General features: G+C 39.6%; 1 protein-coding gene across 1 annotated transcript in view; it reads right to left on the bottom strand.

Moving 5' to 3' along the window:
* The window catches only part of ESYT2 (extended synaptotagmin-like protein 2), a 167,456-nt gene that overhangs the window by 2,830 nt on the left and 149,590 nt on the right, over positions 1–15,036 (bottom strand). Inside the window, exon 23 of the mRNA XM_006874434.1 lies at positions 4,636–4,718. Within this exon, the coding sequence (XP_006874496.1) occupies positions 4,636–4,718 (83 nt within the window). The remainder of the gene's footprint in view (positions 1–4,635; positions 4,719–15,036) is intronic.

Here is a 15,036-nt window from a genome sequence, read left to right as displayed (position 1 = left end):
TTCAATATTCTCCTCCAACACCATAACTCAAAAGCATCAATTCTTCTACCATCTTCCTTATTCACTGTCCAGCTTTCACATGCATATGAAGTTATTGAAAATACCATGGCTTGTGTCAGGCACACCTTAGTCCTCAAGCTGACATCTTTGTTCTTCAACACTTTAAAAAGGTCTTGTGCAGCAGATTTGCCTAATGCAATATGTCATCTAATTTCTTGACTGCTGCTTCCGTGAGTGTTGATGGTTGATCCAAGAAGAATGAAGTCCTTGACAACTTCAATCTTTTCTCTGTGGATAAGAATGTTGTTTATTGGTTCAATGGTGACGATTTTTGTTTTCTTTATATTGAGATGCAATGCATACAGAAGGCTGTGCTCTTTGATCTTCTCCAGTAATGTTCTAAGTCCTCTTCACTTTCAGCAAGCAAGGTTATATTGTCTGCATATCGCAGGTTGTTAATGAGTCTTCTTCCAATCCTGATGCCATGTTTTTCTTCATATAAACCAGCTTCTCAGATTACTTGCTCAGCAAACAGGTTGAATAAGTATGGTGAAAGGATACAACCCTGTAGTACACCTTTCTTAACTTTAAACCACTGAGAGTTTCCATGTTCTGTTTGAACAACTGCCTCTTGGTCTATGTACAGATTCCTCATGAGCACAATTAAGTGATGTTGTTGTTGTTATGTGCCATGGAGTCAGTTTTGACTCATAGCGTGATGGCTCGTTTTAAATCTAGCTGGAGGGCAAAACTAACCAATTCTAGATTTATAGTTCTATATACCTTATTTTCATGGGTCCTATCATGTGGCGCTGTGTTAATGTGCCAGACTGCCAAGCCATGTGAACTGCAAGGTCAGTGGTTTAAGCTCACCAGCTGCTCCTTGGAAACCCTATACAGGGTTGCTATGGGTCAGAATCAACTTGACGGCACTTAACAACAACAACCATATCACTAAGGAGTCTTGGTGTGGTGCTGTGGGTTAATACGCCAGACTGCAAAGCCATTTGAACTGCAGGTCAGTGGTTCAAGCTCACCAGCAGCTCCTCGGAAACCGTATGCAGGGTCGCTATGGATCAGAACTGACTCAATGGCACTTAACAACAACAACAACCATATCACTAAGAAGTTCTGGTAGTGTAGTAGTTAAGAGTCAGGCTGCTAACCTCAATGTTAGTAGTTCAAAACTACCAGCTGTTCTGTGGGAGAAAGATGAGGTTTTCTGCTCCCATAAAGACTTACAGCCTCGGAAACCCTATACAAGGTCGCTATGAGTCGGAACCAACTCCAGCGTCCATAACCACCACCACCATATCACTGGAGTCCTGGTTTGGTGCTGTGGGCTAATGTGCTGGACTGCAATGTCAGTTTGAATCACAAGGTCAGTGGTTCAAGCTCACCAGTTACTCCATGAAAATGCTAAACAAGGTTGTTATGGGTCAGAACCAACTTGACGGCACTTCACAACAACAAACCATATCACTTGGTGGGACTTAAGAAGACTTTGGATAGACAAGCCATATTAAGTAAATTCACCACACAAAAAAAAAAAAAAAAGTTTACATGTAGAAGAAAATTTAAAAATGTATAATTTAATTATAAAAAGTATATATGAAAAAATAAGCAAGTACAACTAAAAGACATTTTGTAAGAATCCAGTAGATCCTTAAGTAAAATGAACCTACTGAAATTTCTCTAGGTGAAGTCTCAGAACATGGGAGTAGTTATTAAGAGCCACCCTATCCCAACGGCAGACCCATGAGAAGGTGACAATAGATCTAAACATGTTATCCAGCAGTGTGTCTTCCTTACCCTAAGAAAGGATGAGCAAATTGTAAGGCAACTTTGGAAACATTTCTTAAGCACTGGCCTGCAAGGTCAGTTTGAACTGCAATGTTAGCATTTCAAACCCACCAACCACTCCTTGGAAACTTTATACAGGGTCACTAAGAGTCAGAATCAATTCAACAGCACATAACAACATCTAAAAATGAAGGTTTTAACTTGGAAAATGTAGATGTGTTCGATCCAAAAAGTACATCAATTAAAGAACGAATAGTGGGGTCATCAAAAGGAGAAGTAACTGTAAATTTGAAGTCTACCTTTTCCATACCCCTAAGAATTGCAGATTGTCTTGCTGAACCCAGACTGAATGGTTACACTTAGGGAAATGCTTGGGAAAGAGGATGAAAGAGAAAAGATTAGATATGCCAGAATATGAATATACCACATTGTGTTGATGCATTCATCAGTTGAGTGGAGATTCACAATGAGAGCAAGGTGAAAGAAAGACTGGTGAACTAAGTTAACAACTGGAATATGGCCAGAAGCAGAGCCCTTTTATCCTTTCCCCTCTTAGGTTGTAATTCTTTTTTGATACGATCCCCAACTTTTCTATGCAATAATTTGCGTACCCAAAATGAAATTGTAATGTTGGGAAGGTTGAAGAGACAAACATAGTAAAAAGGAGAGTCCAACTATTGACACCTGCATCCGCATGCCTCTGGAGAGGGAGCAGCTTACTTTCAAGGAGACAAACGCAGAGCGGACATTAGAATTGCTTGTAAAGAAATTGATACCTTCTCTGGACCAAGTAAATCAGGTTATTAGAGGATTCAGCTGAACTTTTTAGTACTTTTTTTTGTTGTTGTTCTCCAGGTGATCCTACTATAGAGGTCAGAAGAAGATGATCTCAGGAGAAAAAAAAAATGGAGGAGAAAAATTGAGTTATAAAGTACAAAATGAATAATTTTAGTGTCTGTACATCATGCTCTACCCATGGTAATTGAAAATTGAGCTAAGGGATTAGATACCACTTAAGCATCTTTCTTAGCCAGAGGTCAAATACAGGGTATGATCATTATTCTCTCCAAGTTCATCAACACAACCAAAAAGTGTAAGCAGTCTAAATATCTATCAATGGATGAATGGATAAATAAAATCCAGTATTTCAATACAACATGATATTATTCAGCAAGATGCAAGGATGAACTATTTATACATGCTGCAACATGAATCAAACTTGAGAACATCATGCCAGATGAAAGAAACCAGACACAAAACACATACAAAAGAGTTTCAAAAAGTAGACAGATTCCATTATTCATTACAGTTTTCCACAAACTTTGGGAAACCCCCTTGTATGATTTCTTTTACATGAAATGTCCACAATAAGCAAGTTCATAGAGATAGAAAGTAGATGAGTCATTTGCAGTGCTTGGGGGGAGGAATGCTAATGGGTACAGAGTTTCTTTTGGGAGTTGAAGAAAATTATCTAAAATTAGATAATTGTGATGTTTGCACCATTCTGTGTACATACTAAAATCTCTGAATTATATATTTGAAAAGGGTCTGTTAGGAACACAGGGCTAGTGAGGACTGGTTAAACGCTGGTCTGTTGGGTTTTGTAGTTCTGGAGCAAAGCCCACCTGAATCTAGGCACCAAAGTGGCACACCAAAGCTGTGCAGAAGACCCACCTCCAACCTCACACTGGCATGGTGCCCAACCACACAACTCCAAACTCCTCAGGTGAGTAGGATCTATGCTGGAGGTGGATGAGGGTGGGAGCTGGACACACTCTGGTAACCAAGGAAGAATAGGGAAAAAGAAGAAACCATACCTTTTCCAATGCCTCTGTGAGTCTGCTCTGCCAGGACTCCCTCTGATACCAAAGTTAGTCACAAGATGGTCAAGCCATGTCTGGTCAGCCATTCACCAGTCTGTCTCCGTCTCTCACCACCCCTGCTAGGCATTGCCTCCCAAAAAGCACTTTATCCACTTCTAAACTTTCTTCTGAAGTTCAGGGTGCCAGAATTTTCAACTGTGTCTGTTTTATTTTGAAAACTCATATCTTTGTTGTAGAGGGTCTGTGTAGCGCATCTGCCTAGTCCACCATCTTTCCAGAAGTCTGCATAAGGTTTTCAATGGCCAATTTTTTCAGAAGTAGACCACTGCTGTTTTCTAATCTGTCTTCGTCTGAAAGCTTCACTGAAACCTATCTACCATGGGAAATGCTGTTGGCACTAAAAATACTGATGGCATAGTTGTCAGTATCATAGCAACCTGCAAGCCATCACAGTATGACAGACTGACAGAGGAGTGGTAGAATACTACTCAGCCATAAGAAGGAATATACTACTACTGATAAGCACAAAGTACAGATGAATCTCAAAAATATTTTGCCGAGCAAAGAAGCCTAACAATAACAACAATAGAACGTACGGTGTGATTCCATTGATTGGAAATGGAATTTCCTATGAAAGACAAATAGAACCTGTAGTGACAGAAAACAGTTCAGTGGTTGCCTGGGACTGGAGGTGGGTCTTGAAGAGTGGCTGGGACTAACACCATGGATACTTTTGAGATAGTGTAAATCTTCTATTTCTTCACTATAATGGTGATGTGGCTATATACACAGTTGTCAAAACTCAAGATGTATACTTTACATGGGTACATTTGATTCTATGTATATGACATCTCAATAAAGCTGAATTTAAAAATATTGAGCTATTGTTTACATTTCTGTAATGTCTATGGTATCTGACCAGGCTTTTTAAATTTGTAAGTTACAGCTTTTTTTTTTTTTTTATTCAATATTAATATTGACTTTACTAATGAATCACATGAACCCCAACCTCCATGACCCTGATACCAGGAGAACTAGATGGTACCTGGCTACCACGATTGACTGCTCTACGAAGAATCATGATAGGAGGTCCTGGATAAAGAGAGAAAAATGTGGAACAAAAGTCAAAATCATACTAAAGACCAGGCTTATTGGTATGAGAGAGACTGGCCAAACACCTGAGATTTTAGTCCATATTCACCCTCAGGTCTAGACCTGAACTCATTATTGTGGCTCAACTTTCAAACAAAGGATAGGCAGGCTTATACATTGAACATAACACAAGGGAGGCACACATTCCTTAGAATGATCAATCATATGAGATGGAGAAGGCAGCATTTGTCCAAAGACAGAGTTCCAAAGGCAAGAAAGGTGAGGAAAGTAGGACAAATGGAAATGGTCACCACAAGAAGGAAGTGGGAAGAGTGCTATTACATTGTGGCAAATGCAATCAATGTCACAAAACAAAGTGTGTATGAACTGTTGAATGGAAAATCAATTTGCTCTGTAAAATCACCCAAACTATGATAAAAAGTTTTAATAAATGAATATTGATTTTCATACACATTTGTATTCATGATTTTTTTCTTCTTCTTCTTCATAAAAATGGTCTGCAAATTTTATTGGCTTTGGACCTCATGAATTCTGGATCTACTCCTAAGGAGATCACATCTAAAGACTTGACATAGTGGTGGACACGTAGCAAATGCTCAATAAATGGAGCTAATATTCTTTTGAAAACTGAGTCTATCATTCTTGCTTTTCTCAGTCTCTTGTCTTCTTTCTTTGGCATTTCATAACCAAATTCTTCCTTGGGTCAGGGAACATTGTGTTTCTTGCTCCTCTCTCAGCATATCATCCTTTCTGTTTACTCTGCACGTCAGTTCTCCTAGTCATCTTCCAGCTTTTTCTTCATGTTCATCCTCACTCTATAAACAGCCTCAAGTCTCTACAATTCCACAACCCTTCCCTGACCTGACCGACAGCACACACACTGGCTAGTACCTACTCTCTTTTCTTATCTGAAATTCTTGAGTCATCTATATCCAGTAGGTCTATTTCCTCAACTCTCATTTAACTTTCTACCCATTCCTTTTTTTACATCGGCCCTAATACTTTTTTTGAAATGGCCCCACCAACACACACAGCGACATACATACTCAACAAGTTCAATGAACACATTTTAATCCTTATTGGACTAAATTTGTCTATCCCAAGTGACATTGTTATTCACTTTTGTTCTTGAAATACTGTTTCTCTCACTTCAGATACCACACACTCATGGTTCTTCCTGTACCATTATGGTTTCTCTTTTTGGTATTCATCTCGGTGCTCCTCTTTGCTGTTGTTAAGGGCTGTAGAGTTGGTTCCAACTCAAAGTGACCCTGCAAAGGGTTTCTGAGGAGCAGCTGGTGAGTTTGAACCTCTGACCTTGTGGTTCAAACTGACCTTGCTGTCCAGTGCACACACCAGGACTCCTCCTTGTTGTTGTTGTTGTTAAGTGCTGTTGAGTCAATTCCGAGTCCTTAATACCCTTTAAATTAGTTGTTACCCAGATTTCTGTTTTCAGCCTTTTAATTTCCTTAAGAACCCATGGGCTGTTAATCTTTTTTGGACCAGAAAATTTTTGGTAAATTGAAGAAGACATGTTCCCACTCTGAATAAAATTGCACATATACATATGTACATAATTTTACATTCTAATGTCAAGTTTATACTTGGGGTTCATTCATATGTTAACTCATAAGCTTCAAGTTTACAATCCTTGATCCACATCCGCATTCTTCTTGGATGAATTTTATCCTTTCTCATGGCCATTGTTGTTAAGTGCCAGTGCCAAGTCCTGACTCATAACGACCACATATAAGGGTTCTGAGGGGTCAGAGGGTTTCTGAGGCTTCGAATCTTTGTAGGAGCAGAAAGCCTCAATGATCTCCCATGGAACAGATGGCAGGCTTGAACCACTGACCTTGTGGGTCATTGCCCAGTGCTTATCCTACGGGGTCACCATGCTGTTGTTGCTGTTTTTAAGTAACACAGAGTTGATTCTGACTCATAGCGACCAGGTTTCTGGGGAGTGGCTGATAGATTTCAACCTCTGGCCTTGTGGTTAGCAGTCTAGTGATTACCTGACAATGCCACACTAGGACTCCATGGTTGTTACAACCATTTCTTTGCTGATGATCCCATATTTGCAACTGGCCTAGTTCTCTCCTAGTTCAGACTAGTACACAGAACAGTCTACCTCCATCCAGTTGTCCAGTGGGCATTTCCACTCTGAAACTTGGTTGTCATTATTTCCTCCTCTCCCTCACCCTTGTGCATTTCCATATGTAGTCAATTATACATATACCCTGATGTGGTGCTGTGGGCTAATGTGCTGGACTGCAAAGCCTGTTTGCTCTGCAAGGCCGCCAGTTCAAGCTCATCACCTGCTCCTAGGAAACCCTATACAGGGTCACTGTGGATTGGAACTGACTCAATAGCACGTAACAGCAACACATATATAAACCAACTACAATCAAGACCAAACACCAATTCTATTTTTTATATTCTTGAATTTGTCCTCTAAGCCTATAGTCCATATGTTGGACTATATATAAAAGGTAAACACCCTTTACCTCTCACATATAGACCACTATTAGAACCTTTTTAACTGTTCTTCCTTTTCGTGGGCCACTGTAAACATTGCTGACCTACCCAGAAGATCTGTTTTTAAAAAGAAATCTGATTCATCATTCATTGTTAAAAAACAAACAAAAAACTTTTCAGCAGTTCTCAATTTTCTACCAGATAAAGTTCAAGCTCCTTGATGTTGTTGTTATTAAGACCCATAATGACCCTCCTGGACTTCCAAGGAGAGGCTGGTGGATTTCAATTGCCAACCTTGTTGCTTAGGAGTCCAGTGCTTATCCTATAATGCCGCATACCAGAACTCCAAATTCCTTGATATGATATGCAAAATACCTTGGATCTGGCCTTTTCCACTTTTACAGCTTCATTTACTACAACATCACATTATTTGGTTTGCCCACAACCACTCTAAATGTCTCGTTTTCCTGTGCCATTTTCTCTTCTGGAACCATGTACTCTTGTCCTGGCTCGATGTTCAGTCTCCAAACCATCTTTTAAAATTCAGCTGAGGCACCACACCTCCTGGGAAGCCCTCCTTTAATCCCACTAGGTGAGTGAGTCTTCTCTCTCTGCCTACACTGCAACCCTCTCACATGTCATCTTTGCATTCTCAATGGGAAGTTACTATGACCTGTTCACGTGCACATGCCTCCCACTGAAGTGTGAGTTTCTTGAGGGCCAAGATCATTTGTTTATTTTTGTATCCCCAGATACTGGATCACAGTTCTTGTTGTTGAGTGCCATTGAATAGGTTCAGATTCATAGGCCCTGTATAGGGTTTCCTACGAGAGGCTGGTGAGTTTGAACTGCTGATCTTGTGGTTAACAGTCCAGTGTTTATCCTACAGAGCCACACCAAGACCCCCTAGTTTAGAGAGGGTATGAATATACATTTATTGCATATTTTTGCAATGCTTCTGAGATTAATGTGCACTTCATCACAAAAATATTTGTGAAATTAGGAAAAAATAGACTCTAATGTCTTGAAGTTTTTCAGGAGAAAGAGGATGTTTGGCTTGCAGGTGGTTGGATGGGAGGCCTGGGCCCAGCAGCGAAAGCCTCAAAGGCCAAGCACATGGTAGTGTATTGGGATGGTAAAGCTGCAGGGTGACAGGAAGGGCCAGGTGGGAAAGGTGAATAAGAGGAAGAAGGTAGATTTGAAGTCAGACCCCCCCCCAAAACCAGACCTATTGCTAAAGAATGACTTAGTGACACTAGAGGACAGAGCAGAACTACCCCTTGGGATTTCTGAGGTTATAAATCTTTACAGAAGAGTCCTGGTATAGCTCTATAGGATAAGCACTGGACCGCAAAGTGAGTTTAGACCACAAGATCAGCAGTTCAAACCTACCAACTGCTCCCTGGAAACCCTATACAGAGTCACTATGAGTTTGGACCAACTCAATGGCACATAACAACAACAAATCTTTACAGAAGCAGACATTTCTTTCTCCCCCGCTAAACATGTGGTTGTCAGATTCAAAATGGCCAATACCAGTCCATTTCAGCTCACTAATGCCTAAGATATCGATGTTTATGTGTTCCATTTCATTTTTGACAACTTCCAATTTTCCCAGATTCATACTTTGTACATTCCATGTTCCAGTTTTCAATGGATGTTTACAGCTGTTTCTCTTCATTTTAAGTTGTTGCCCATCAGCAAATGCAGGTTCTGTGTGCTTTTCTCCCCTGAGCTTAACTGTATTCATGTCATTATGGTCAACCCTACTTTGAGGAGGCATTTTTTTCCCCAGTCGCATACTGAGTGCCTTCCCACCTTCCAGTCGTGTATCTGACAATGTTTCTCTGCTATTCATAGAGTTTTCAGTGACTAGCGATTCGGAAGTAGTTTGTTACTCTTTCTTCCTAGTCTGTCTTTGTTTTGTAGCTCATCTGAAACCTGTCCACCATGGGTGACCCTGCTGGTTATTTAAAACACCGGTGGCATAGCCCTCAGAATCACAGCAACTCTAACCAACACAGCACGACAGACAGACAAGTGGTGGACGTTTGGTTTTATGTCTATACTGTCTCTTTAAATTTCGATGTCAATCTTGATACAATCCTGATATAATCAAGATACAGTCAAGATGTTCTCTCCTAATCCTATCAATCCTGGTACAATCAAGATAAGCTCTCCCAAGATGGCGGCTCCTGGAACAGCTGAGTGTCTTGATCCAGAAATAATGAATTTCTGGATTCTCTTGCAAATTCCCCAGCTATAAACCCTCCGAACCTCCAAACATACCTTTATATTTGTTACAGAGTTCCAACACCAACTCATGAGTCCTCTTGACCCGTTATTCCGTGTTGTTGTTGACCGAGCTCCTAATTACACGTCTACCCGATCCGCCATCTTCAAGGTGGAAGGCCTGGTAGTGTAGTGGTTAAAAATCTGGCTGCGAACCCTGTGGTCAGCAGCTCAAATCTTCCAGGCCCTCCACGTGAGAGAGATGAAGCTCTCTGCAACTTGCAGTTAAACAGCCTTGTGGCCCAGTATTCCTTGTTATTGTTGTTGTTGGAGCTCCTCAATACACGTCTTGCTCGAAGTTCTCGCTGCTTGAAGATCACAAAGTGGAATGCTTAAAATTTTACTGTGCAAGTGTATTTCAGCTTATTTTTCTAGTTACAATTCTACACTTATTCTGGGACTTATGGAAATTGTGACAAACTTTTTGGAGGGTGTACATAATCCTGGTAGTGTAATGGTTATAAATCGGGCTGTGAGCTGCAAGGTCAGCAGTTCGAAACTACCAGCTGTTCAGTGGGAGAAAGATGAGGCTTTCAGCTCCTGTAAAGATTTATAGCCTCGGAAACCCTGTACAGAGTCGCTAAGATTCAGAACTGACTCCACAGCACATAACAACAACATAAGCCTATAGCATAGAAATTAAATTTGTTTTTTTTCCTTGAACAATTAGTTGCTAAGTACCATTAAGTTGGTTCCAACTCATAGTGACCCTGTAGAGGGTTTCCAAGGACAGACTGGTGAGCTTGAACTGCCAACCTTGCAGCTCAAACTACCCTTGCAGTCCAGTGCATTAACCCACAGTGCCAGAGCAGGACTCTTTCCTTGAACAATAGACCCTACAATTCTCATGAGAGATTCCCCATTCTCATCACTACCCTTCGAATCTTGAGCACATAGATTGCATAGAATAGTTAGGAATCTCAATGTTGTTATGTGCCATTGAGTCAGTTCTGACCCTGTGTAGGTTTTCCAAGGACTGGTTGGTAGGTTTGAACCACCAACCTTGTGTTTAGCAATCCAGTGCTAATCCTATAGTGCCACACTGAGACTCCAGAAATCTCAATAAGCATACACAAATTTGCAATGAGTTCCTTTCTGAGATGTATCTAGAAAGAAGAGTCGGAGTCAGTCTTCTGGATACTCACAGTCTTGTCGGTTTTTATCTCTAAACTATTTATTATTGTATGTCTTCCCTACATGTTTTGTAGTCCAGCATCTAGCAGAGTAGCCAGGGTATAGGTCTTCACTGCATGGACGGGGCATAGAGTGAATGACTAATGGATTTGGCAACAGGACGGCCCTTAATGAGATTCATTTTAGTGGAGTTATAAAAGAATAGATTACAATCAGGTTAATAAGTAAATGAAGAGTAAGAAAGAAGTTTTGGTGAATAGTTTGTCATTTTGAGACTCCACAGATACATATTTATATTTATTAAATCTACTCGTAATTTCCTTTAAATATGTGGACCTAGATCTCTTAGTCAGGAATCAATAATCTACATAATGATCAAGTTACATAAAAATAGAGCGTGCCTTTCATTTTATAACCGTTTCTGAGAATGCAAATATTAAGAGGACCTACCATATATGGCTCCGAGTTCAGTCTTGACTTACTTAAATAACCAATTACAAATTTTAAGGATAAAAAATTTAGTCGTAATTTTATATTATATAATCTATCTGACATTCTTTTGGTTGTTTTCCTTTTTTCTGTTGAACAGTAATCATTACTGGATGATACTGACTAATTAAATTCAAGGAATGGCTCAAATATTTTTGTCAGATTGACATGCAGTTTAGTAAAATATTAACTGAAACAAATGGACCATCAATCTATTTCTTATTAAGAATTATTTTGTTGTATTTAGATTTTGTTGTACCTCTGGTTTAGAAAGACAGTTTATCTTATTAAATAATTTTGTCATCCTGATAAGTCTATAAATCACAATGGTGGAAATTACAGATGTTCTTGTCAGATTGACTCTGCAAGTAGCTATGATATCTTGGGCAAAGCATTTTCTCCAGCTGGAAAATGAGATTGGATTAAAACTACATGGTCTCCTCTCCTTCTAAAACTGTGTATTGTTATTCAAAAATTAATGGAACCTGGCTGGTTATGAAACCTGGAGTCAGAATCCACTCTCTGTAATGCTTTTTCTTTCCTTTTTGGTGGCGTTATCAAACAGGCTTTTTAGAACATATCATCAGTGACTACAGCACCATCTAGTGGAATAAAGGCTATTCTTTTTTAAAAAAAGATTTTATTGAGATTTTGGTGAAATCATATACATCAAGTTAGTTCCCATGTAGTAATTTCCACACATATTGTTCAGTGACTTTAGTTACATTTATCACAATATGTCAGCATTCTTTTAAATTGTGCTCTCTTTGCTCCATTTCCAGTACTCTAGTTCCTCCGTCTCCTTCTCATCTTTGCTTTTGTGTAATTGTGTGTCTTTTGGTCTTACACTGATGGTTTTTAAGTAGAGCACTGATCTTACAAGTTTATATATATAACTTGTGAATTAAGTGAAGGTTTTCAGACAAGATCATCATTTTTACATTTAACAAATGAACACTTTGTTTCATTTCAATGATTGCTATCCCCTCCATGGAACAACTGTCATCCCACTTCCTCCCTGTGTCTCCTGTTTCCCTTACACCCACATTTCCCTTCCTTCTTGCCATTACATGTTGCTCCTTTGATTTTGAATGATTGACAAGTCCACCATTCATAGTGAACTTCTCCTGTTCCCCTATATACCTATTTAGAGCTGGACTGAAAGTTGTTCTACTGCTTGGCCATTTGGAGTCACACAATTGTATGGTTTACTACACTGGCAACAACAAAATGAAGAGTACTGGTGTCTACATTCATTGAAAGAAATACTATGTTAAAATGTACTGCCAGAAAAACAAACAAATCTATGTTAAAAGTACAACCAGACAGTTCCTTAGAAGTCAAGATGGTGAGACCCATCTCTTATACTTCAGACATATTATCAGGAGGGATGAGCCCCTGGAGAAAGACATTATGCTTGTTAAAGTGATAGGTTAGCGAAAAAGAGTAAAGACCCCAGATGAGATGGATTGGCACAGTGGCAACAGCAATGTATCAACAATTGTGAGGATGGCACAGGACTGGGCAACATTTCCTTTTGTTGTGTACACAGCCATTATGAGTCAGAACCGACTCAATGGCAACATCTTGAAGTACAATGCTATCTGTGATAGGTCAGCATTTAGACTCTACCATTCGCTCTGCAGGAGAAAGATGAGGCTTTTTGTTCCCATAAAAATTTACAGCGTTGGAAACCCTATGCAGGTCACTATGAGTTGGATTCGACTGCATAGCACACAACCACTATCACCACAAGGAAGGTGAATACCACTATTAATCAATCAAATTTACACACTGAACACTAAAGCCAGTGATAAGAAAATTGAATTCTGCCAACATCTTCAGTCTGAAATTGATCAAGCTTGCAATCAATACGCATTGAATAAATACTAGTGATTGGAATGTGGTAGTTAGACATATAAAGCAAGGATCTATAGTTGGAAAATTAGGCTTTAGTAAAAGAAATGAAGCTGGAGACTTCATGATAGAATTTTTCAAGACCAATTACTTAGTCATTGTGAATACCTTTTTTCAATGTGAACCTCATTAGAGGGAATACACAGGAATCAAACTGACAACATGTTTGTGGGATGAGACCATGGAGAAGTTCAATCAACCAAAACAAGGCCAGGGGCAGTCTGTGGAACAGAACATCAGTTTCTCATATGAAACTTTCAGCAGAACTGGAGGAAAATGAAAAAGCCCATGAGCCAAAGTGTGACCTTGAGTATATCCCATATAAATTTAGAGACCATCTCAAGAACAGATTTGATTCATTCCACTAATGACTGAAGACCAGAAGAGTTGTGGGATGACATCAAGAATACCATACAGGAAGAAAGCAAGAGGTCATTAAAAAGAAAGGAAAAAAGAAAAGACCTAAGTGAATGTCAGAAGAGACTCTGAAACTTGCTCTTGAGCATAGAGAAATGAAACTGATGGGAAGAAATGATGAAGTAAAAGAACTGAACAAAAATTTCAAAGGGCAGCTCTAAAAGGCAAAGTCAATTATTATAATGAAATATGTAAAGACCTTGTTTCAGAAAACCAGGAGGGAAGAGCACACTCAATATTTCTCAAGCTGAAAAAACTGAAGGAAAAATTCATTCCTCAGGTTGCAGCATTGAAGGATTCTATGGGCAAAATATTGACACTGAAAACATCAAAAGAAAATGGAAGAAGAGAACAAACAAGATGGCAGATCGGGTGGAAGTGTAGTGCGGAGCTCCGTCAACAACAACATAGAATACCTGACCAAGCAGGATCAGGGGATAGTCCCAGAACTCTGAACCACATATAAAGGAATATTTAGAAGGTTGGAAGGCTTACAGCTGGGGGAATTTGTGGCAGAAGCAAGAAATCCATTGCTTTCTAGTCCGGGATGCTCAGCTGCTCCAGGAGCCGCCATCTTGGGTGAGACCAACCAGGGAAAGGATCGGAGCAGCCACAGACGCCTGACAGAACCGCAGAGATACAGGTGTGGACATTCTTTTCTTTTGGTAGCTGTTCATTAGTCCCTTGCTGTCTGCGTACCTCCATTCTGGTGACTATAGGGGTGCCTGAGCTAGTGGACACCCCAGCCCCACCCTCAGAGGGTTCTACTACACATGCGCACAGATCGCCTCGAAATTTAAAGAGACAGTTTCCAATTAAAACCAAACAGCCACAGCCAGTCCTGAACTGTTGATAACTAGAAAAAAGGCCTGAACGGAGATTGTGGAGCAGGACAAGCAGACAAAAAAGGAAATAGGCCAAAAATTAAATTATAAATTACGTCAAAACAACCACCAGTGGCATCTTGAAAATTCTCAAGAAGAAGAGTGAAAAGGGAAGCCCATTTCCTGATCACATCTACCTAGAGGCAATCAGAGAGCATAAAAATACCAAAATACATACCCATCTAAGTATTAAGGCCACAGATAACCCCTGAATATTCCCAAAAAACAGAAGCAGATGACCATATTTGCACATGTCCAGAAACAAGATAAAGTGACTAAGGCAAATGAGCTGGAAGTAGACCTACACTCCATACTGGAAGATGGGCAGGCTTTGGAAATGTCTGAGAAGGAATTCAGAAAAATGATTATAAAATAGATCAAAACACTATACAATGGAGTTGAGAAAAATAGGGAAGATGTCAGGAAAGTGCTACAGGAACAATCAAATAAGATAGATACAGCATTGGAAACAATTCAAAACCTACAGAAAGAGGTTTTCTGTAGGTTTTGAATTGTTTAATAGATTAATAATAGAATTAATCTGATTAATAATAGAATATCAGAAATGGACAATACACTGAAAGGGCAAAGGAGTAGAACTGAAGAGATAGAAGCCAGAACTAGTGAGCTAGAAGATAAATCTCTCAACACTACTAAGATAGAAAAGCAAACACAAAAAAGGATAA

This window comes from Chrysochloris asiatica, unplaced genomic scaffold (assembly GCF_000296735.1).
Source record: "Chrysochloris asiatica unplaced genomic scaffold, ChrAsi1.0 scaffold00277, whole genome shotgun sequence".
Lineage (NCBI taxonomy): Eukaryota > Metazoa > Chordata > Mammalia > Afrosoricida > Chrysochloridae > Chrysochloris > Chrysochloris asiatica.
Note: the sequence above shows the minus strand (reverse complement) of the source record. Positions and strands in the feature narration are given on the sequence as shown.